The following is a 25,194-nucleotide window of genomic DNA, read 5'->3' as shown; positions in this document are numbered from 1 at the left end:
CTGGTTCTAATCTACTAGTTTCACAGCAGGTGGTTGCATGCCTCTCAAAGGAAATGTTCTCCCCTTTTACTTTAAACTCATGAGTTGATTGAAGTGCAGATTGATATAATTCACTGAGATTACCAACCACTGAACTCCCATATAAGTGTTATACACCTTATTACCATCAACCACTGATATTGAAAAGAGAGCTATAGTTTTCATGGGACATCCCAGTCTTTAGCAGTGTCCAAATCTAGGAAGTTGGTGAGTACTACCTGTTGTGAACAGCTTTTCCTACTACAAATCCATCAACTTTCATTGTCCTGCAATCATGCAACTCAGTCATTTACTGCATAGATTCTTGACTGTTCTTGTTAATAACTTTCTGCAAGGTTCATCAATGGAACATCTTTACTGCAATTTCAGTTTCTGATTTCAATCTCCTCTGAAAATAACTGTTAGTATATTATTCAGACAATTGTACACGAGTTTAACCATTCAAATACACGCACATATTTTGCACAACAGTTGTCTCTAATATCAACTAATTCCCACAATCCACAAAAGATATAAAAAAAACAAAAATGAATCAACTAAGGTCGTACATAAATTGTCAAGGTGTTATCAGGTGGATGACAAACAGAGGAATAAGCAGTTATTATAAGAATACACACTTGAAAGACTGATAGAGATTGCTTAAAAGTCATCTATGAATAAGTAAAAAGAGCTACAAGATATCACTATATACTCTACCTTTTTTTTCTTTTTCCTCCAAGGTGGGAATGAGCAATTGGAAGAGTAACTCTATTGTACATGATGTTGTCTTCTACAACTTCTAATATTTTCACAATAACATGAGATCCTAAACCAATTCCATCAGCAAAGGGTCACCTGCTGCCATGAGTCTTATCAACTTTATAAATTCAGATTCAGTGGAAACAGCCAATGGGTGCACAGCTGGTACTTGAGCAGAATACAGTTTCAATGAATTGGTAGACGATGCTCCTGTCTTATAAACCATTTTATTCAGCAAGGTATCAAAATTCTGAGGTAAATCCATGGCCATGAAGAACATAGGTACAGCAATTTTCTGGTGTATATCAAGATCACCAACTAAGTCTACTAGATCAACAAAGTCCTGAACAAAACGCCGAGGAACATAGAACACCTCAGAGCCGCACAAGGCGATGCTCTGGTCAGTTGGACCACTCTCCTTGTAGTTGACTTGGAGGTGAACGGGCATTGTGCTTACCACTTTCTTCACCAATTCTGCTTGCTTTACAAACCATGAAGAGTCCTTTCCGTTAATCATGTTTCGAGACGTAGGCACCTGATTCAATTGATTGTGGGATGAATATTTTGCCTTTTGAGATAATTGAAATTCATGATGTAAAGGGTATATTACCTTATTGGCGATCCACAACTTAGATTTGTCGGCTTGCAAAAGGTTCCAGTAGTTCAAAACTGTATTGTCCTGTAGGAAGAGAAATCCTTCCGTGCTATTGAATCTTTCGAGTATCCTTGGAAGATACCTGAGAGACGATTTGAGTGTTAGCAACAAATGTACAAATCAACTCCTTCAACATAGAATTGATCAACTTTTACAAAGCAACAAACAAGTTCTAAGTACTAATTGTATTAAACATGTCTTATTATAAATTACAGAAAATGGCTACACAATAGAAAGAAATGTACAAGTCACCATGAACCATTCATCGAAAAAAGCAGAATATTTGCAGATTGTGACCAGTTTCGTGCGAAAGTTTCACAATATCATATATTACTACAAATAGGATTTAACAGTTTCTTCTTCATTAAGGAATACTACCTATAACTGTTAGCCAGCTTAATCTTGATGAATTAGGAATTATTGTACAAATATTAATACACATCTCAAGTTGGGGAGTAAAGTTTTAATTGCCTGGTAGGTATTCTTAGCTTGGGGTGTCCAGCTGCAGACTGTATATACACATGTAGGCTGTAGCATTACTCCATAATCAACATGCCATCTGTATTTCTACTACAGGATGCCAATTCCACCATCTCTGGTCCATTTAAATTTCATACCCATCAAATTTCTGTTAATCTCACTATAGTTATGCCAGTAAATGACCATACTGGAAAAAAGAGCTCCAAGAGATGTAACTTGAGACCTTTCATTTCAACATGCTACCAGCAATTAACTACATCTCTCTGTCTCACCCTTTCTTAAGACATACTAGCTACTGGAAGATGATATTCTTTCCTAGTGGTAGACTAGAGCATATTTTTCATGGATAATTTACAGCTTTCCTTGTGAATAGAAGTTAAGAACAAAGGAGGTCAATGTTCTTACTACCCAAGCTGGGAGAAGTCCAGTCCAACTATTCAAGTAAAAGGGAGGAGAAGTCAAATGTAAACATCATGCTTGGAGGCAAGCTATATGCAATATATTTCCAAGAGACAAATTAACAAGTGGAAGATGAGACGGTAAGAGAATGAGATTTCCCATGGACGAGAGCATATTTCCTACAACAGTTTAGATTTCACTACAGTCAATCAAATACATAAGATCATCCAAAAGACTTTACACCATACTTTGTGCTTTGAATCAAGAAAAGATACCACACCTTCCTTTTTTATGTGTGTAATTGTCCAGATGGCATTGCTATATAGGTTTGGAAATGCCTTGGAGAAGTTGAAGTTGTATAACTAACGAGTTAATGTTATATTAAAGGGAGGAACATTATTAAATGAGTGGAGAAACAGTATCTCAGTTTCGATAAATAAGAACAATGGAATAAACAAAATTATCCAGCAACTGTAGTACCAAAAGTGAGTCATACAAGTTTTAGAAGAAAGAAATCCATGTCAAATATATAAATGCCATAAATGATATGTACAAGGGAGTAATACCAAAAAGTTCCCCATTACTTTGTTTTATATCAAGGATCTACCTTGAACCTCTACTTGTTTACCCTAGTTATGGATTAACTAACCAATAGTATACAAGATGAGGATTCATGGGGCGTGTTATTTGAAGATGATATTAATTGACGACACTAACAAAGACGTCAATGAAAAGTTGGAAGTACGAAGATGTACCCTAGAAAGTAAGAGTAATTACATGAGTGGAAGTAAGGCAGAATAGTTGCACTACAAGTACAGTTCCCATAAGAAGACTGACAGTCATGTACATTAGATTGGATTTTGGTGCCTAAAGGTAGAAAATTCAATCACAAAGACAGTGGCATGACATGAAGAAATATCACAAAAAATGTGGTTGAAATGGAGGAGCTACAGGAGTGATCATCGATGTGAAGATGTCTAACAAAGTGAAAGATAAATAATATAGAATGGTTGTGAGACCAGTAATGTTACATGGAAATGCCTAGGAGGCCCATATCCACAAGATGAGTGTCATCAAATACAAACATTAGACTGGATATATGGTTATATAGAATTAGAAATGAGCACATGGATAGATGGTATATGTAGCACACCTAAAAGGATAAAATTATAAGGATAACCAGATATTGTTTGGCCATGTATTATGCACACTTCAAAATGCACCAGCCTACAGGTACCATACTATGATGATTGAAGAAGATAATGGAGGAAGGTTATCCCAAAAGATCAGCAATATCTTGGAATCGATACATACCTAGTGAACAATAGAACACAATGGAAGCAAAGGATCCATACTTGTTGTTATACTTATGCTAAGTCTGGTATTTTGAGGAGTTCAAAAGTTCTGTTTAGACTGATAGATTGTACATCGATGCAGGGTACATAAGTGCAAGATTTATAGAACTTAAAAAGGTAAGATTTAGAGAACCTCTAATTATAGATAACCCCTCATTTGTCTCATAAATATGGATTACCTAGTATAGCAATAAAATGATTCCAAATAGAGCAAAAGGTATATAGACGATGCGTTTAATGGGTTAAAAGGTAGTTGATTGATTAGTTCAATAGCTTGAGGGATAAAAAAAATTTCAATTTAAGGAAACATGACAACTATACTTGGACAAACCAAAAGAGAAAGAAAGCCAATTTTTTCCTGTGAGGATGTATGCTTTAGGATGTCAAAATGTATGCATCAGAAAATTATGTGGACATAGAAAATGTGCTGCAAAATGATGGGAAGTAATACTTTGTGTTCCCCATATCCTTGAGAAGACATTCCATTAGATGGTAATACTAATTACTAAAATTCTAACAAGGGATAAGTACACTCACTGTATAATGAAAAGAATGATGATGTATACTTACTTGTATACTTGGTCCAACTGTCCTTGCTCAACAGCAAGATCTGCATCAGCTTGTGTTGACAGAATAACCACAGTTTTGAACACTCTTCCATATAACAATCTCCATTCTAATGCAGTTTGTTGCACGGGTCCAGCGACAAACATAATTAGCACAACATTGCCAAAATTCTTCCTCCACCTTATCAAGTTCCCAATTTCATAATTCACCGTACCTGATTCCTCAACCCCAAGATGTACAGAAGGTAGTTTTCGGGGGATGAATTCCTTTTTATCTCCACGTTGAACAGTTGCCTTTTGCAGATCCAATTGTACTGCCATCAGTCTTGGCTGCTGATACCCTACAGCAGCCAAGTCATGCAACCATGCAGCTGTAAATTTGACATCATTCTCGCTCCAAAACCCCTCTAGTGCCATTGTATGGCTCAATTCTAAGATTTTCTCATACAGCCCTTGTTTTTCAGATCTCCAAGAAACCAAAAAATTGATCAAGCGACCCACATTTACATGCAAATCTTTTTCCTCTGAAAATGGGTATGCTTCAACTTTGTCATCTCTGTGTACCGAAGGAGGATACACCACAACAAATCCACCGATTTCCCATAACAACCGTTGTGCCCAGTAACCTCTTAAGACATCAGAAGCCATTGTGCTCACTGACACTGGAAGCATCAATGACCAAAATGCATTATAGTGAAACAACGTGTTGAATGAATTGATTGGCACCATTAGACTTTGAGGCAATGCCACTTTCGGGGCATGTTCATCAAATATAATATCAAGTGCTTCTGATCCAACCTTCCTTGTAGAATAAAAAACCGAATCAACATCAGGTAGCCCATTTGATATTCCCTGTTGTATGTACTGTCGTCCTCCAGACACTTCAGTATAGAACTCTTCATGATTTACAAAACCAACACTTTCCAGTGGCAATCCTCTAGGCCAAACTGACCTTTGGCCAAAATGTATATAAGGATTAACAACAGTCTTATTCTCAATCTCAAGACTATACTGCAAAATCCTCTGCTGCTTAGCAGCAGCACCATCCAACTCCAAATCAAAATGTTTCCCAAGATCCCCACCAATCACTTCCCCACGATCATCAGCATCAAATATTCTCTTTGCACCATGTTGGATTGCAAAAAGATACCCAACACTCTTCCTCACATAAGAATCATAAGGAAGGAAATCCGTCACCCTAAACCCCAAACTCGCTTGTTGTTCCAGAGAAAGATATATAGCACCTTTCAAGTTCCAATCTTTCGGGGTTCTCGAATTGCCTATTGCAAGAACTTGCCAACCCTTTAACCTAACAAGACTCTGGAGTGGACCAGATGGGTAATCTGATACAGACACAATAATCCATTGCTCCGAATGAAACGACGAAAAGGGAGACGACTTATCTACAATAGGCTGAACCGAATCAAGATCAAGTTTTGGTAACTTTGGTTTCTGAGGCTGACTTTGGTGGGAATTTTGGAAGCATAGGATTGTGGTGGGTACACTAGAGGTACGTAAGTAAAACAGGGCTGCCACACTAATAGTCAACAACGAAACAACAAATAGTTTAACAGAGTTCTCAGATACCCATGTGGAAAAATCAAGATTTTTAGTCTCAGAATAGTGTGAAACTTTGTGTTTCATAAAAATGGGTTTTGAGGGTTTAGGAGATGAATGATCTTGGACCATCATTATATACACTATTTTCTGAAATGGGTATTAGATTTAAAGCTCATTAACACCACACCCACTTCGTCTTCTTCAAATCAAATCAAGAAAACAAGAAGAAAATAACAAGATTTACTACTACTTTCAACTTGAACTGATAAAATAAAAAAGTATATATTGTGATCTAAGACTGTGAGTCTCACCTTTGCAGTGTAAAGGGGTTCTTGAGCTTGAATCGCAGATTCACTCAACAGGAAGGTAAGACACACCGACAGTTTTGTTTGTTTGTTAGCATTTCCTTTTCGGTATTCAATGTTACACGCGTTTGAATTGGCGGCGCGTGAGACTCATAACTTTACTTAATTAGTTTTCTATTGGTAGCTGGTTATCAATCAATGTCACTGTTGTAACAACTAAATTTTTTATTATAACTAAAAGACAAATGGCTCAAATATATAATCGAATTTAAAAAAAATTCATTTATGTTATCCATTAAAAGTTTATGATATATTTAAGTCTTTTTTAAAAAAAAAAAATGATTGATTAAGGAAGTGGCCGAATCATAATTGACCACGTGTTGAAAAAAGTTTTGCAAAATCGAAACTTTTTGTAGTTAACAAATAATGACATAGATGAGCCTCTTCTCAAATTGAAATAACATAAATGAACCAAACTTTTAACGATGTCATAAATAAATCTTTTCTCAAAATACGATCATATATTTGATGAGCCTTTTCCCAAACTAAAAAGATTAAAAGTAGTTAAGATATAAATAACTTTTTTGGATATCATGAACATTGTTTATAATAAAAGGGGGTCATATCTCTGGTAAATCATTTTCAAACAACTACTCCAACTATAATTTACATTTTTATTAAATATAAGTCATTTAAACATTGAAAAATAAATATTATTTAATAGCAAGAGTAAAACAAATACAAAATGATGAATTATTCATTGATTTTATAAACTGAACAAATATTGTTAGATATTCCAAAGTAATTGTATAATGAACAAGTAAAGATGAACCGAGAGAGTATAATTAAGGAATTTAAGAATAAAACAATCAATAATATGTTTGTGTCTGAAGAAAAGAAAGCACTTTCTTTTAGTATTTGTAAATTTAATACATCTCTAGTAAAACAGGCGTACGAAGACTCAGCATGGCTCTTCGATGGAATTATTGGTTTTTTATTACAACTTAAAATGTTTATTTTCCTAAATATTGCTTGTTAAATAAATTTTAAGTGTATAAATGTGTACGATATATAGCAATTCTAAAAGAAATTGAAAGTTGAAGAGTTAGTAATGGTAATAAATATAGAGTAATCTATCTCAATTGGACAGAAAACCAAAAACCAAAGTTATGTTTTGATATACAAACTTGAGGATTACATTAGGAAATAATAATTGATTGAAAAGCAACTGAACATAATCAGTCATCTTGTTACTTAATTTTCATGTACTGAATATCATTAGTACTGCAGTCTGCATGATACCTTTCTATGACTTTACTCCTAATAACAATTGTATGTTATCTGCAATGAAGAATATCCTGGAAACTACCCTATATCCTTCTCTCAAGTTTCTTTGCTCCTTTTTTCTGTTAATGGAACAAAGGACTTGTACCGTCTTTTTGTCAGACTCCAGCAAATCGAGTTTATCAGTGATTGGATGGATATATAGCAACATCTGTCAGAGTAAATTATATCCAGAGGTTCATTAGTCTCATAAGATAGCCTCTGCCAAGTTGTTGTTACTAAGGAAGAGTTGTCGCGGAATATCACATTTGTGGAGACTTGATACAGTCTCAGCTTGTGTCAATGTCAAAGATCCTGTTAATGCTAGCAATGGTTCTAACAGAAAAGCTTGACTCTCATTCTTCCTTCCATCATCCCTTCTCATTTTTTCAAGTAAAGCATTGCTACTGTCTATACCTGCCATGCCAAGAAACGTATGAAATCATGTTTTTTGTCCAATTGATTGTTGCCTATGGAGTTTTTCTTTATAGTTGAACTAACCTGAAAGGTAACCTCCATGGACATAGCCACTAAATTTTTCACTTGTGTGTTCTCCTGTGAAAAATATCCGCCCCACTGGTTCCTGATGAAAGAAAGAATGTCATTGCAACAAGAGCATTAAAGAAGTAGTTTTCTCAAGCATAGTTTGTTCCCCATTACACTGGCTAATCAGAAGTTTGAGGAAGCTATTTCCACTATCATTGTGGTTCCAATTGATAGTTCTGTAATTTAAATAAGTTAGAGGAAAGTTTGAAAATCAACTTATATACAGGTGTTCCCAAAAGTTTGATGGCTCAATTCAATTTGAACGTTGTTTTGCTAATATAACAAACAGTCTCTGAATATTAGAGTTGGCAGTCTTTTCTATGTAGTAGTCCTATTCTATGTACTCTTGACATAGAAGACTCGCAAATGAGACAATTCTTCTATGACACAATTGTACAATTTAATCAAGATTGTCAATAGTCTCGTGACAATTATTCTAAATTATGTAAATTTGTTTAGATTGGACGCTGTAAAATTACTATTGCCAAGTGAGAAAAGAAGAAGACTGCTGACCTTAATATCATGGACGAGTTGATGATTTGCATATATGGGGTAATTACTGTAGCTACCACGCTGAAACCGATTATTCCACCAACGTGGGACTAATATGTCGGTGGCGTCGGGAATGTCAGGCCCAAACATGTTTCTTAACACTTCCATTGCTTCTCTTAATGTGTCTTGATCAGATTGAGCTTCCACACGTTTTGACTCACCATTTGTCAGGGTTACCACCAGCATATTGGAGCCCGGATAAGCATTTTCCATGTGCTGATGACATGAAAACAGATCAACATTAACAAACAGCTAGGAGCACATAATGATGACTAGATGATGCATTCAGCAGCCTTCGAATGAATAGGTCCTCCATATTATAAAGCTAGTTGAAAAAGTTTCAACTGAAAAAACAGTAATCTGAAGTTGATGCAATGTAATCTTGTATTCTCTCGATGAGATATCTTAAGATAAATAATTGGTGGTCAAGTTTCGTAAAAAGAGTAGCACTTTATGTTATGTGTATGTACGCAGAAGCCAAAATTATGCTCAGATGAGTGTACAATTGTATAACCAAGAAATTTCTTCGTGCCTAATCAATAGATGTACACAAGTTAAGCACTATACTGATGTTCACATAAGGAAGTGGTGCTCAGGAATAACATAGTGCATCAGAAGGACCGACATCATTTTTAAACTCATCAAGAACCTCTGAGATTAGTTACTGGGATATATATATATATATATATATATATATATATATATATATATATTTATATCAAGAACAGACGCCTCACCTACCTGTGCTAATAAGAAGAAAAAAAGGTAACTGGATCTAATCCTACAGATAAACACATTTAGATAATTTGAGCTACCCCATCAACAGTACTGCTTATGCCAGAGAAAAGGAATTGTAGAACTGCAAAGCTAATGCAAACACATTATACTATATATTAGAAATACTGTATGGATGTACTTCTGATGACACTGACACAATGGGATTCTGTGATTGCAAAGTCAAGTGCCTGGTAGTAGATTAAACAAGAGTCTGCAAATTTCTCCAGATTCATTAAGATGCACGTTCCCGCACGTACAGAGCCAGGATTACTTGATGTTAATAAAATGTTAAAGTACCTAATGTGGGCCATATCATCACAAGTATTGACAACATTGCATATTATATTAGCTAAAGCACAGTTCAGATCATCAGTTTCCTGCGTTAATCCATTTGTTAGACAGACAAATTACGGCTGTCACACATGGTCTAGTCTTATTAGGAAATATACATAGAATGAGCTTGACATCAAGGTCCAGATTCCTTATGGTGATTAAATATATAGAAATAATAGATTATAATAAGGAAAGATACTTGAAGCAAAGTCACCCTACTATTAAGCCCCTTATAGTATTTTAAGGCAGTCATTTTGTTGCAAGGTAGCAGTATCTTTGTATTAAATAATAATTTCTCTTTGGACAGAGAAGAGAATGAAAAAGAAGTCCTCTTATCAACCATATCCCTGAATGTTAGAGGACTTGAAAAAAGGCTAAGATGAAGAAGGTGTCATGCAAGTAATGAACTAAAAGAATGCAGCACTATGCATTAAAAAGATACAAGATTATGACAATAAATTGTGCAAACCTGCCAGAAAGTATAGTAGCCTCTTCGCTCGTGAGCATAGATAAAGAACTCCTTTTCAGGTTCACAAGGCCAGAACTTATAAGGGAACTTGAGAAAGATCTTTGTATAAACCATCACATCCAAGTTTCTGATGGCTTCCATCTTCCATCTCTGTTTCAATTATTAATACAGATAAGAGCATAACTTAAAAATTAGTAATACAAATGGTGAAGCTGATATCAAGTGTATTTGAAACCGCACTAAGAAAAAATGTTAAACAATTGACCGTTTCATTAATAATTTGATTACAAAATTAATAAGTAGTTTATCTAGCAAAAGAGAGATTTCTATGTTCACTAAAAACAAATAAAGTTACTCCAAGTACTGCTAACCAACCTGTTTTGTTCGCTATCAATTAAATATATCATTGATTTAGACATTGACAACTAGTAATTTTGAAGTTCTGCTACACTTTGCATCAATTAACCTTATTTAATCAATCAAAAAAGAAAAGAAAAAAGACAATTATTTATTTTTATTAGCTACAACTACGAATTGTCATTGATAATAAGCAACATCACTATCTGGATTCTTTAATGTATTGGTAGGTTTTACTCCACTAAATAAAAATAATAAATTTAGGAAATGGTCCAATTTGAAACCACATCAAGAAAAGAAGCTGTATATCAACTGCACATTACAGTTCAAGTAGTCCATACTTGGCACATAACCAATTAAATCATGAATGTATGAGTGGAGTCCATTTTAATAAGCAAGTTCAGAAATTAATGTGGGTAGTTCACGGTCTAGAAATGCTGACCTGTTGAGTATTTAATATCCCATAGATTCAGAATCTCAATAATTTGCAGGTGACCAACTTTAGATTGTCTAACAGGAAACAGGGGACCCCTCCCATATTAAATCCTAGCCATAAGCCTCAACCTATTACTACTAACATTATTGTACTGTAATAAGTGCAATGTACCTTTTGTGAACATCAAAGACTTAAGATCTCACCAATCCATCCATGTGCACGTGAACCAAATATACGTGTTGGCATTAAATTATTTAGCAGGCCAGGGCAGAGCGGGGGGAGGCAGACATAAAGATTTTCTCTAATTCAACTTTATGGATATGGATATGTGAGATTAAAATATTGAATTCAATTTAACATATGCGGAATGAAAGAGTTGGGAGACGTACAGGTAAAGGGGGTGAGAATGAAATGAGGTCGCTTTGGAGAACACCAATGCTAACAGACAAAATGACATAATTGGCTTCGTAAAGGGGACCATCTTCTGTAGTCACCAAAACGCCGTTTCTCGAGTGCTGCACTTCCCGAACAACCTGCCCCAATATCATCCGTGAATTGTGAATTACTACACCAATATCATCATAAATGCATCATTTCACAACATCAACACAAACAAACACAGTGGCCTAGACACCCTTAAAAAGGACAAAAAACCAATCTCATCTACTAAGTCAAAACTAGTAAGTAAGAAATACATAACACTGTATGTTGAATCAGTTGGTTAGCCTCCTCTTTGCTACATTTAGTGGATCTTTGGACCCACGTTTGATTGCATTTATGTAAAAGTCCCATTTTCTAAAGGGATGAAAATGAATACTAGACATCATACATGAATATGCCATTTAATTTAGTTTCAGCTGACATCTAATCTCTCCAACTTTTGGTGTGCACAAATAAACATTTAAATTTGTATAAAATTGAATAAGTAGATACACATATCCTATGTGTCATAACACACATAGGATGTGGCACTATTTGACTTAACATGATATTTAAAAAAAAATGACGACCTTTGAAACTTGTGATTTAAAAATATACTTAAATATTTGTGTGAATGCAAATCATATTATTAAAAATAAAAGATGAATTTTAAAATAAAATTATTTTTAATTATGCTAAGTAAGAACTAAAAAGGAAAAGTATCACCTAAATTGACAAGGTGGGAGTATAATATGTTAGAATAGGAAAGTTCTCTCTTTATGGTACCCATTATAATGATGAGAAACAAGTCTTTTGTCATTTTATTTAACTCTTATCATCATATCAAACAAATGAATCCACACATAAAAAAAGAGATCTTTATTTTGTATGAATCGAAAATCACTTTCATGGGCTATTCGTTTTCCTTTTCCATGCCTTTTTACTTTTCTTGATTTATGCCATCTTCCAATAACAAACTGTCACGAGATTACTTTCACAAGTGATGAAAATCTCTTAAAAATTATATCCTTTTTGCTTAGTAAAGCACATTTAGGAAGATTTTTCAATTAAAAAGATAAAAATAATTGTAAAAAATGTCCTTTTCTGGAGACTCTTGGTGGGTCATCAATCAATCTTAACAGACCCAAAAAAAGAAAAGGAATGATAAATTACACCATGCAATAAAAAAATAAATCTTCAAAAATCTTATCAGTTGCATCATCATCATCATCATAAATTGACCCATCAAGAGTAAATATAAATTACCGTATTGAGCTTGAGTCGGCTGTCCATAATTTTACCCTCAGAGGTAAAAAGGAAATTTTCTGCCATTTTATAAAGCAAATGTTCATATCCTCTTTCATCAGCAACCAGAAATTCACTTTCACCAAAATCCACATATGTTGATATTGGCTCAACCTCTGTAAAATTCAAAACCTCTTTTGTAAAAAATGTATTCCTAATTATTATTATTCTCTTAAAAAAAAATACAATTGATAATTGAAAATTTGACCTGCCATTTCAAAGTCATGGAGAATGAAATCAATCGCCAGTTCTATTGGTGTTTTTGGAGTACTGCAAAAAAAAAAAACCGAAAATGTCATTTTTTGTTAAAATAAGAAAAAAACAGTGTTGTTGTATGAGTAATTGTTGATCATACGACGGCGTTTCAGCAGCATCTTCGGTGTCTTCGTTATGATTTCCTTCTTGGCTTCTCAGTTTCTGAATCGCTGCGTCCACCGCTTTCTTATACGAGTCCGCCGCTATTCCACTTGGAAATATCTTCCCACTGTAACACAAAAAAAAATCAATTTAAGAACAGTTCACAGTTGAAATACTCTTTTTTTTCTAGTAATTTTTACGAACCTGTGATCATAGATGTTGTAACGAGCATTACTGTAATCGGAGAAGCATGTTCGGAGATTGGCCTGAAGTGCAAGTTCCCATACAGGATTAGATTGTTTACCGCCGACACCGGCGATCCAACCGGCACCGAGTTCCGCCGCTACTCCGCCGAATTCCTCTTTCCTTATCCTACCGCCTATCTTATCAGCCGCCTCCAATATCACCACATCATCCACTCCATTCTCCGATAACACCTTCGCCGCCGTTAATCCTACATAAAATTGATCCACACATACAATAATACAAATCAAAATTCACATTTCTCTCCGGTGAATGCAGAAGCATGTAAAAACAGAATTGCAGATCCAGAATTCAGATTTGACAAGTAAGTAGTAATTTTTCGCATATATTTGTACTTAAATGCCGGAATTGACGGCGATAAATTACCTGAGATTCCGGCTCCGACGATGATTACAGAGGACCGACGGGGAGTTTCCATGAAAGAGGAAGCAGAGAGTGTGTTGAATGTTGAGTTTTTAGAAGAGAGATAATAATAGGAGAAGATATAGCGGGAGGCGGTTTTTATAGTTTGGTTTCAACAGATTATTAGGGGAACGCCGCTCTCTATTTCCTTTTTTTTTTTGTCTTTTTTCGAATCTCCGCTCTCTATTTCCTTTTTTTTTTTTGTCTTTTTTCGAATCTCCGCCCTCTATTTCCTTTTTTTTTGTCTTTTTTCGAATCTCCGCCCTCTATTTCCTTTTTTTTTTTGTCTTTTTTCGAATCTATTCTCCCTTAATTTACTCTATGCTACTACTACTTTTTACTGTATTAAGAATTATCCAATAAAAAATCATTTTTTTTTAAAAAAAACTGTTGTATTACTTATATTAAGGATTTATAGCAAGTTTATTTTTTTTTTGTTGTTGATTATCTTCTTCTTGTAATTTATGGTTTTGGTGAAGGATGGGATCGATTTGTTTGAGTTATTCTGATTTAGCATGAATTTTAAAAAAAATAAGTTTTGAACATAAAATGTAAAAGAGTTAATTACTGATTTTGAATTTTCTTATTTAAAAATAAGTAAAATGTATTGAAATTCTTTAATTTTGTGATCTAAATATCATGTAAAAAGTCTTAATATTTTTTTAAAACTAATTTATTAATTTTGAACAATAAGAAAATCTCAACAATTCATCTAATATGAAAGAGATGAAATATTGTCTTGCCTTTTTTCACACTAGATATAACTTATTAAGTTACTCATATTTAATAAAAGTAGAGTGATGGCTTCTACTTAAATATTGTGCTATTAACGGTATAGTTTTATTAATAATAAGATTTATTCATATAATAGATGAACTAATCTGGATGATGTAGTTTTCACAATATCTCTATCGAGAGCAGATGATACAAAAGAAGAAGATGCTTTAAAAAACATAAGACTAATTACTTTTTATATTCGGATCCTTTAATTTTCTTTCATATATTGCTAATAGATCTACCATTATATTAGTCTCCCTCAATATGTGCTCCATGTATGATTCTTCCATTTGTTGGAGCAATGATGCAATCCACATAAATAGTAATGTGAATATATAGGAGTATTGTTATTAAGGGTAAAGCTAAAAACAATTGAATCAATTTTAGCTTTGAAATCCTAAAATTTAGGGACAATTAATTTGAGAAGGGGTGGTAAATTGCATTTACAAATTAGTTAATTGTTTTTTTGTTTAAGATCAATTTGCAATAAGAGATGTCGTCATTTTAATTATAAATTTATAAAGATAACATTATAAAATGCTCCTTGTGTTCCTTTCAAATTAATTACTCTCTTCATTAAAAAATAAGTGAATTATTAAGGTAATGCACACGGCACACCCATTAAGAAAAAAATTAGGACATAAATCGAACATCACTTTCCACTTTTTTCCTTTTAGTTATTCTCAAATTATTTTTGAAAATATTAATAATTCAAAATAAAATTATAAATATGAACAATTAACTCTCTTGAAATTAAGATGAGATGAGGGGCAAAAATGGAAAAAAATTCCAACAATTCTCTTGAACTTTGAACAATTCACTTATTTTGAACTATGAAAAAAACCCTCAACAAATCACTTAATTTAAAATGGAACGGAGTATTTAATTTCTTAAATTGATTTTAAATAAGTGATTTCTAAGAATTGGAGAAGACGTTATCTTTTTATTCTTCCCCAAAGTTACGATTACTTCTTAAATTATTGACTAATAAGTTTCTACAAAAGGATTGACAATTTCATATGAATAAATTTTAAGAAAAATAAAAGAATTAATATAGTCAATGATATTTTACGTCCAAAGTGATTTTTTTTCTTGTACAAAAGGCTAAAACAATCACATAAGAAAGAATAGAGGGTGTAATTTATTGGATAAAAAATAAGTTTGCTTGGGACAGAGTGGGAAAATAATTTTTTAAATGGTACTTGAACACTAAAATTATGAAGAAAAAAAATTAAAATATTATTTGTTTCAAGTTGAGAATACAAGAAAAACAGGAAAAGCATTTTTTTTCTTCTCTTAACAAAAACACCAAAAAACATTTAGCTTCGTGAAAAACAGTCTTTGTCTCCTAGTAATTCAAAGAAAGGATTTGGAGCAGTACTTTCAGTTCGTAATTTAATTCGCTGCAACAAGATACATAAATCTTATATTGTATCTTATTTATATAAAAATTATTACATTGTTATTTTTGATAACTCAAAAAAAGACAAAAAATTTTCTTCCTATTATATTCTCAATTTATTAACATCGAGTTAATGTATTTGAAAAATATAGTGAGTAAATATGTTTAAGACTCATCAATTAATCAGGCTAAAATAATAAACTCACTATACTAATCATTTTTAATAAGTGTGTCAAGTCAAAATTTAACAAATAAAAAGCGACGGAAGGAGTATTAGATATTGAATAATATTTAATATTAGAGATAAAATAAACACAAAAGAATAAATTATCTCTCGATTTTGAAAATGAATAAGTATTATTAAATAATTATTTTTAATATAATGGACAAGTAAAGATGAACGGAAGATATTAGATAATTCCGATAAGAGGTATTTTTTTTGTGGGGTCAAAGGAAAAAGGAGTGTGAAGTCAAAATTTAAGAACGTGAATGGCATTGACGGAAAGAAAAAAGAAAAAGAAAAAAGAAGCGGCCGTGTTGTATTGTTAACAAACACGTGTGGACAGTTAGCACACACGTGCGCATTTTATTTAATAATTATCTCAATCCGTGTTTCCCCACAGCTGTCACAGCTATTGACATGGCACCAACACTTGTTTTTTAAATATTTTCTTAACTCTAATTTTTGTTTTATCTTTAATCAAGTAGGAGTATTAATTAATCTAATTTAATTTTGACACCCAAATTAGATAATTGGAATATTAACGACATAACAACATGGCGATATTGAGCTTCTAAAAGATAATGAAGTATAGTTAGAGTGAGATAAATGAGTGTGGATTGAGTAAATGTACTTAATAGTATAAAGTTTCTTTAAGGTAATATTATTGCTTATGAGTGATCTTAATTTAATTTAATTTATTTTTCAAATGTACTAAGAAAATTAAGTTTATTAAAGTATGATAAGATTATCATATTTCAAACTTATGGATTCATGCATGGATGTGTCCAAATCCCTTTTGTAAGCTCAATGAAATTAGTAATACTATTATTTTTTGGGTTGCGTCTTCTATGATAATTGTAACCACGTTACAAATTTTTGTACTACGTATACTTAATAGAATCAGGAAATAATTAATATTAATACTGTACCATATAATAGAGAAATTGTCTAAATTTGTCCTAGTGATTAAGAGTTTGGTTCAACCATAAAGACGGGTATATCAACTTTGATTAGTAGAGGATAAACTAGACCATTTCATGTACTACCTACCTCCGTCCTCCGTTCATTTTAGATTTCACGTGCATTAAAAAATTAAGAGCCCGTTTGAATTGACTTAAAAAATAGCTTTTAAATCAAAAATAAAAAGTTAAACTTAAATGACTTTTAAGTTAAAAAAAATTAATTTATTTTAAGTTATTTTTAACCTTGTCAAACACTTCATAACTTATTTTAAGTCATCTTTGACTTATTATAAGTTATTTTTATATATTGTCAAACACTTCCAAAAGTCAATACTGAATTAAAAATAGGTTTGATCAACTTATAAGCTCATTCAAACACCCTCTAAGCAAGTTTACTATTCTATCCTGATTTAATGTTTTTTGAGTCAAGTTTTCAATCAATAAACATGAATTAATTTATTTTGATTAATTAATTTAACTGATGGACATGAATTATTAACTTAGTTTGATTTTTTAAATGTTGGTCAGATGTATACTTTCAAGGCTAATAACATTCAAGGATAAAATAGAAAGAATAATGTTATTTATATATTGATTTTGTGAAATGACAAATATAAATGATCATCAATTTTTAATAAGGACGACATATGATTGACAAATTTGCTTAGTGCTCCTTATTTTTTATTTTTTTTTATAATTACAAAAGTGGGAAGTGTTTTTTAGGAATAAAATATATTAGGTCATGACTCATGATATAGATTTTAATTCTATTTGGAAACTGTCACACTTATTGCCATGTCTAGGTGCAAAAATCCTCCCTAAATTATGATGTAATTAATGGCATGATAAATAAGGTTACTAATATCGTAACTAAAAAGATGCCCTATTTTGTTATTGAAAAATATTCCGTGATTATTATTCCCTCCATTTCATATTAATTGAATTCTTGAGGTGTTTCACACACGATAAGAGAAAAGAAGATTAAGACATAAATTAGATTTAACTTTCCATTTTTACCCTTATTAATTATTATCAAAATTATGTTAAAATAACTAAACATTAAGTAATAACTAATTTCAATACTAACAACTAATGAAGGGTAAAATTGGAAAAAAAACATTCTAAAAGTAGTCTTGAAAATTGAACAATTAAATTAATTTAAAAAATAAAAAATGTCTCAACAATTTAATTAATATGAAATGGAGGGAGTATCATAAATATTTTAATTGAATTTATAAGGAAATTTCTACACAAAAGCATTATAAATATAGTATAGCAAGTGGTGGTTATAATTGGTTAGATATGATGCTGACCCATTAATAGAGGAGAATGCTACGCTCTAATATCAAGTTTATCAACCTCTAATACTTTAAGGATTGTTTGGTACAAAAATTAATAACGCAATAATTTGTGCTTATTAAACTTTTTTAATATGCTTTTAAGTATATTTTTCTTACATATGCTTTTCAAGAAAATACAAAAGCAGAACAAAACTGTTTTTGTAGCTTCTAAAAAAACATCTTATGTTATTTTTCAATAGCTCTTATTTTTTCATTAAAACTTAATCAAACATCTTATTTTTTATAATTAAAAAAAACACTATTAACCTTCTAAAGACTTTGCTAAGCAAACTAAAAGAAAACATTATTAATTCAAGTAATCATAAGGAGGGATAAGATATTGCACCTTAATTTTTGTTTTTTCTTGAACTAATAATATATAGTGGATAAAAATTAAATAAACGTTTTTCCATGCTCTAATGACTCATGATTATGACATATAGCTAAAAGTAGTTTATATTAGTCACAGTACATATTACAAAAAAATAAGTTAGCTGAATCTGGCACTGGAATTAGTTGTGACTTGTGCTTGATCTAAGATTAATATTATATGATTATCTCTCTCAATAGTTTACACTTATCTAGTTGCATATTATAAAGTTCTAATTAACCATGAATTTTGTATTGGTAATATAACTTGTCGATGGTCCCTCATCATTCATCTCTTGGAGAATTGCTTGTTTATTCGAGAGAAATATTAAAAACACTTTTAAATTTGACGCGAATTATTAGTTTCATCTCTGAACTATTGATAGTCGTACGTAAAAATACTCATTTACTTGATTAACTGAACTTAAATACACCCCTGATCGTGCAACATGAGTGAAATGTGGCCAAAAATCTCTCCAAATTTAGAGTGTTTTCAACACTTCTCTTGGTTTTTTATTAAGAGTTTCATGTTCCTACAAGGGTTTGGAACCACTTGTTATATCATGTGCTAGATCGGGGGTATACCGAGGGTGTATCTAAGTTTAATTAGTCAAGTAGAGGGATGACTTTAAGGCTGTCATAGTTCGATCGGGGACGAAACTAATAATTTGCATTAAGTTCAAAGGTATTTTCAATGCTTCTCTCTATTTATTTTGAATATTAATTTCCACATGTGTAAGGTGTTAGTACAATATAATTGAAATGTTTCGAGAGTTAAGAAAGGTAATCTTAGACAGTAATTTTTTAATAACTTTTAGATCTTTTAAATTAAGTATTTTGACTTGTAGTACTTTTTTTAATATAGTTTTCATAGATATAAATTTTATTTCACTATATTAAAAGATTTTGTGTCAAAACTATGACCAAAGTGTTGAATCTGAGAAGTGACAAGTATCACATGAATTATGACAAGAAAAAATAATTGCATCGTGAAAGTGATTAGTGTCTGATTATTGGCCCAGAATCCAGATTCACGTACCATAAAATTGTCATTAACGATTACACGCCAATATTCAGTGAACAACTTTGTTTATATATACTGTGTATTTTGTCTAATAATTGATAATGACTTCATCTGGATTTTGGGACAAGGATTAACTCAAAGTTACTAATAATTACAAATATTGTAGTCATGCTAGGGTTACAAAGATAATCCCATGATGTTGATATTGTTGCTAGCTAGCAAATGATTTTAGCACATAACAACAAAATATAAATAATTTAATTATGTCACTCTTATTCAACTGCATACGTACCTTTAAAATAATTAAATACTGGATAAGATGGGGTTATTATGCATTAACGATCATTACATATCTTTCGGAAAAACTATCTAATTATAGAAATAATACAATTATATTTACTAATTTTTTTTTTTGTAGTTTGAAAGAATTTACTTATTGTCTGATTAATAATTTTGTATCATATTTCAAGTTAAATACACATAAATATTTTTTTTACTACCACATACACTGAGATAGGGAGAGAGGCGAGTGAGAGGGTCAAATTAAATATATACATATGAATTCACTTGGCTATAATTTATCTTAAACAAATTACACCAAATTTTAACCCTATGTATGTGGCATACATGTATCTGACCGCGCCAGATACATATATTCGAAATCCAAATTCTGATAAGTTCGTAATATTTGAAACTTGCATGAAGAAAAATAATTTTCTCCTAAGCCAATGGAATTTGTGTTGTTATTGTCCTATCATTTTTCGGAAAGCACATTCTATTGCAAATTAGTTCGCAGTAAGTACCCCTTAATTAATACTAACAACTTATTAAGGTTAGAGAAAAGACATAAAGTCATCATTGAAGTTGTTTCGAATTTTCAAAAAAACACTTTAACTTTGTGGGTGTCCTTAATTAATACTAACAACTTATTTATAACACTTTAAGAGTGTTATAAATATCCCATTTTCACCCAACCTCAATTGCAAGAAAAGAAGTGCAATCACGCACCAATTATTGTTTGCCACATATTAAATTTTTTTAATTTTTAATTTTTAATTTCATTTTCATTTTTTCTATTTTTATTAACTTTATTTTCATTTTTTCCCTCTTTCTTCTTCAACTTTCATTACTCAAATCCTTTGTTCTTTGCTGTAAATCCTCCAAAAGTAGCAGTCATTGTCGCCTTCAACGTAGCCTCCATGATCTTCCCTGTTACATCACTATTTCCGTCTCTAAATCATCACTAAAAAAAGATTAATTCAACTCTCAAGTTACTAAAGCAAGGTAATGGAGTTCTATATTTAGACCAAAAATAAGAATAAAAATGGAGTTTCATATTACTCTCTAATCAATCGAATAATGGAGTTCACATTTGTTTTTATTTTTTATTTTTTAAAAAGAGGATAAAAGAAGAAAAAGAAACAAAGAAAGGCAAGAGACAAGAAAAAAAGTGATAAAATGGGATGAAGTAAATGGATATTCTAAGTTGAAGAAGATGAATAAAAGGTAATTGGGTTTTTGAATATGGGTGAAGAAGATAATGGAAAAAAATGAATTCGTCTAAGAGAGAGCACCAACGTTGAGCTTGCTTTGGAAAAAAAGTTGAAATCGATTTTAGGGCTACCAATAGCTCTTTTCTCTTTAAATTTGGGGAAGATGATGTAAATTAATTAAATAATTAATAATAAAGAAATAAAACGACACAGGGCATTTTATTGCTGGTTAATGGCAGTGAAAACACTACCTCACGCGCCTCATGTGCGTGGTAACAACCCAGACGAGGAAATGGATCAAAATGGCCCATTTACAAAGATATTAAATAGTTATGTGGGGTGATAGGACACTTCCAAGTTAAGGTGTCTTTATGCAAATACGAGATAACTTTAGTGGTGATTTTATGTCTTTTCTCTTAATATTACTTTGTACAATTAAAAATGATGATTTATTTTAAATGATTAACTTATTTGCGTAATGAACATTCGAAGTTAAAAAAAAATAATTAAAAATAACTAATCAAAACATTTATCATGTGTACAAGCAATAATTCGAATAGCTTAATAAAGAGACACGTATATATATATATATATATATATATATATATATATATATATATATATATATATATATATACATATATATATATATATATATATCACTTTCTTGAAGTATCCATAGTCTAGTTTGGCTGCATGATTTGATACAATTAGCTCAATGTGGTCCTCATATCACTAGATACTATTTAAATTTATCGATGAATTTGACCCCAAAACGAATCGTGAATCACTTTGAATTTAAAAACACTCCATGTTCAGCCATTAAAGCCCTTCAAATCTCAATTTTATCATTCGATGTGTCACAATCGTGAATCACTTCGAATGAATAATATATCAAAAAATTCAAAATATCAAGAGGAGCTCATATTGAAAATTTGAGATTGTTTGGAGGAGATTTAAGTAGGTCGGAGTTGAACAAATATATATGTATATATAAACATTGTATAAACAACGTATATGAATATATATACATCTCTGATACATAATTGTATATCATATATATATACACAGTTATATACTACTTAATAATAAAATATCGATATATATATACAGATGATTATTTTTGTTAATTTTTATTTATTTTTTGTTATGTAAGAAGCCATTAAAAAATTTCATTGTTTTCAGTAGATATACTTGTAGTGGTAGGTCGTTGATGAAAGTGGTGGAAATATATATATAATGTTGACAAGGACGAGCATAGATATTTCTACCAGTAAAATAAAATAAGAAAATGTTAAAAGGGAGTATATATTATTTTTTGAAATTATATAGAAAAAAAGAAGAATAAAATATAAACATGGCGCAATCTTTAACAAGTTTGGTTGCATTTGGGTGTGTTTGGCAGGACAGAAAATGACTACAACGAAGATATTTTACGCTGTTTGATACGATAGAAGTCAATTTCTATGAATTTTTTTTTTTAAAAAAAAATATTGCATTAAATAATATTCTAAAAAAATATTTTCCTTAAAAATATGATTGCTATTGTACCAAACACACCCAATTTTCTTTAGTTATTTTCTTGGAAACGTAGAGTTGCTAGCTCTGCCAATAAAATATTACATTTGTTGAACTACGTTGAAAATATAGTAGTAGTACTTTTTAGAACTAAAAGCCACTAAGATATATATATATTTTTGTCACTAAATAAAGCGTTAAAATAAATCATATTATAGTTGAAATCTATTTAAAAAGAAGTTGTTGAAGCCCATGGAATATAAAATAATTGTTCATAAGACTTGGGATTTGAGATAAAGGAAACAAGTGTCACCGCCCCATTTTGTTTGATAAAAGTCACTATTTTCCTACTGAACTGAAAAATGTTTCATAGCTATTTCCGTGTATATTTTTTTGAATAAGTTAATTTATTTGGAATCTTGCAAATCCACTCTTTTTCTTATTCAAAGATTAGTTCCCTGACTCAATGTTTTCATATCGAGAAATAATTGCAGATGAAGAGATGGTTTTGATTGAATCGACGAGAAAAGAAAAAATTAAGAAGTTTCTCACTATTTCAATAAGAAATCGTATTTCATTATGTATTTTTCGAACGAGTTGATTCAAGTGAACATGAATGAAAAAATTATATTTTTTAACAGAAATTTTCTATTGATTTATGATAGACAAAAATCTTTATTTCTAACAGTGAAATTATATAATTATTGCTAATGTAAATAGAGAAATATCTAATAATTATTAAAACCAAACCAAACACCCAAAAAAAATGAAAGAATAATGTTTGGCTCCACTTATAATAGTAAAGTAATTATGTGTGTGTACGACATTAATATGCAAGAAAATCTAATGAATACTAATAATTTGAGGTTGAATTGACATGTGTTATTACATTAGATCATTCATTATTTCATTTAATCATTATATTATATAGTGGAAAATGACATTACAAGTTTGGTAAATCCACTCTGGATAAATTCAAAACCTAGTCTAGCCAATTAGGGTTTGACAACATATACATGAGGCCCCACACTACTCTGTGGCGGGGGGCGAGGGTGGTAGGGTGTAAAAATAGAAAACTTTTGGTAAAATTATAATAAGTGGAGAATATATATTGTGGAGCCAGCAAAATCATTTACAAAAATTATAATAAGTGGGAGCCAACATCCTTCAGAGAAAATGATTTTTAGGGTTAAATCAAATTTTGGATTTTGGTTTTATTGGTTGTTAGACATTTCTCTATTTTCATATAGTGTAAGTAAAATTTATTATTATTTTTGTGTCAAATTAATTGATTTAAAAGCACGCTCTTTATTTTTATTGTTTTTCATTCTGAGTCAAATTTTCATATTGGAGTGTTTTTCCCAAAACTTGCGCTCAAATAATTTGATATTAAATGGAGTTTGGTCAAAAACCATTTATAGACACTAAGTTGAGGTGAGAATTTTTCTAAACTACATAAGTTTATCTAAATATGAATTTGATGGAAACCATTTTTGACTTTTAATTATTCTTTTCTGATTGATTAATTTCATACCTCTTCTAGACATAAAGAATATAAATGACACAATTCTATGCTTTTTGGAATAAAAATATTTTCTTTTTCGAATAACATTTGGAAAATCATTTAAATTAGAGATTACCTTAATTAGAAATTTGAGAAATAAAACATTAACGAACACAAAAGGCTTAAATTTTGACAAAACTTTATTCTGGGTGGACATATCTTCTTTCCTCATTTTCTATATCTAAAGTATCGGATAATTTAATAATACAATTAATTGAACACCTGAATTTTTTATTTTCTTGATGAGGACTTAATTTTTCACCTAATCTTTCATCCGTAACTAAAAAATTAAAAAATCATACGTAAACAAAATGCCAATCTGAAAATTTAGAGCAGAAAAATCATAGTCCATCGATCTTAAAATACTTGGTAAAATTTTAGTTTTAGAGTCAAATAATAAAAATTAACCCCATCATATTATTAATATGAGAAAAACTCTAAGTATTTTTCATATAATTTTGAATATCTAAATTTTAATTTTAAATGTCAAATTAATCAAATCTATCTTAATTTTAAAAATTCAAATTAATTAAAAAAATGTAGCAACAACTCCTTTGTTCTTTTAGTTGTCACCATTTGAGATTTTTTGCTTAATATAAGTGTATTTATCTCACTAATTCAATTAATATGGAATTGAGAGAGTACTCTGTTAAATGATATGGATATTTTACCAAACTATTGCTTGATAAATGATGTGTTGAAAAATAAGTATTTAATGCAGAGAGTAAACTATGGAAAAATTTATTGTCTTTTTTCTTTCTATATGAAAAGTAACAAATAAAAATAAAAATAAAAATATATTTTAGGAATGAGTGATAAGTAAAAGTGAATTTGAAAAATATTAAATAACATATATTTATGAAATATAATTAAGAACATATTAT

General features: G+C 30.9%; 3 protein-coding genes across 4 annotated transcripts in view; 1 reads left to right on the top strand and 2 right to left on the bottom strand.

Moving 5' to 3' along the window:
* The window catches only part of LOC125814861 (phenylacetaldehyde reductase-like), a 147,533-nt gene that overhangs the window by 46,716 nt on the left and 75,623 nt on the right, over nucleotides 1-25,194 (top strand). The gene's annotated exons all lie outside the window — the stretch shown is intronic.
* LOC125814856 (probable glycosyltransferase STELLO1) lies at nucleotides 568-6,136 on the bottom strand. Its single transcript, XM_049494303.1, has 3 exons — nucleotides 4,237-6,136; nucleotides 1,388-1,514; nucleotides 568-1,312 (listed from the first exon to the last, which is right to left on the bottom strand). The coding sequence occupies exons 1-3, from the start codon at nucleotides 5,922-5,924 to the stop codon at nucleotides 845-847; spliced, it is 2,283 nt and encodes a 760-aa protein (XP_049350260.1). The 5' UTR covers nucleotides 5,925-6,136; the 3' UTR covers nucleotides 568-844.
* LOC125814858 (polyamine oxidase 1) lies at nucleotides 7,248-13,734 on the bottom strand. The gene is made up of 10 exons (XM_049494306.1): nucleotides 13,603-13,734; nucleotides 13,177-13,426; nucleotides 12,971-13,099; nucleotides 12,824-12,885; nucleotides 12,577-12,731; nucleotides 11,280-11,423; nucleotides 10,098-10,247; nucleotides 8,480-8,734; nucleotides 7,922-8,003; nucleotides 7,248-7,837 (listed from the first exon to the last, which is right to left on the bottom strand). The coding sequence occupies exons 1-10, from the start codon at nucleotides 13,652-13,654 to the stop codon at nucleotides 7,629-7,631; spliced, it is 1,488 nt and encodes a 495-aa protein (XP_049350263.1). The 5' UTR covers nucleotides 13,655-13,734; the 3' UTR covers nucleotides 7,248-7,628.

Source organism: Solanum verrucosum, unplaced genomic scaffold (genome assembly GCF_900185275.1).
Source record: "Solanum verrucosum unplaced genomic scaffold, falcon-dt-bn FXZP01000034.1, whole genome shotgun sequence".
NCBI lineage: Eukaryota > Viridiplantae > Streptophyta > Magnoliopsida > Solanales > Solanaceae > Solanum > Solanum verrucosum.
Note: the sequence above shows the minus strand (reverse complement) of the source record. Positions and strands in the feature narration are given on the sequence as shown.

Coding starts and splice junctions, on each gene's coding strand:
- LOC125814858 (XM_049494306.1), bottom strand. CDS start 13,654: ATGGAAACTCCCCGTCGGTCCTCTGTAATCATCGTCGGAGCCGGAATC. Junction 13,427..13,602: donor CGTCGGAGCCGGAATCTCAG/GTAATTTATCGC, acceptor AATTTTATGTAG/GATTAACGGCGGCGAAGGTG. Junction 8,004..8,479: donor AACTCGTCCATGATATTAAG/GTCAGCAGTCTT, acceptor TTCTTTCATCAG/GAACCAGTGGGGCGGATATT.
- LOC125814856 (XM_049494303.1), bottom strand. CDS start 5,924: ATGATGGTCCAAGATCATTCATCTCCTAAACCCTCAAAACCCATTTTT. Junction 1,515..4,236: donor CAGTTGGACCAAGTATACAA/GTAAGTATACAT, acceptor ATCGTCTCTCAG/GTATCTTCCAAGGATACTCG. Junction 1,313..1,387: donor AGTTGTGGATCGCCAATAAG/GTAATATACCCT, acceptor CAATTGAATCAG/GTGCCTACGTCTCGAAACAT.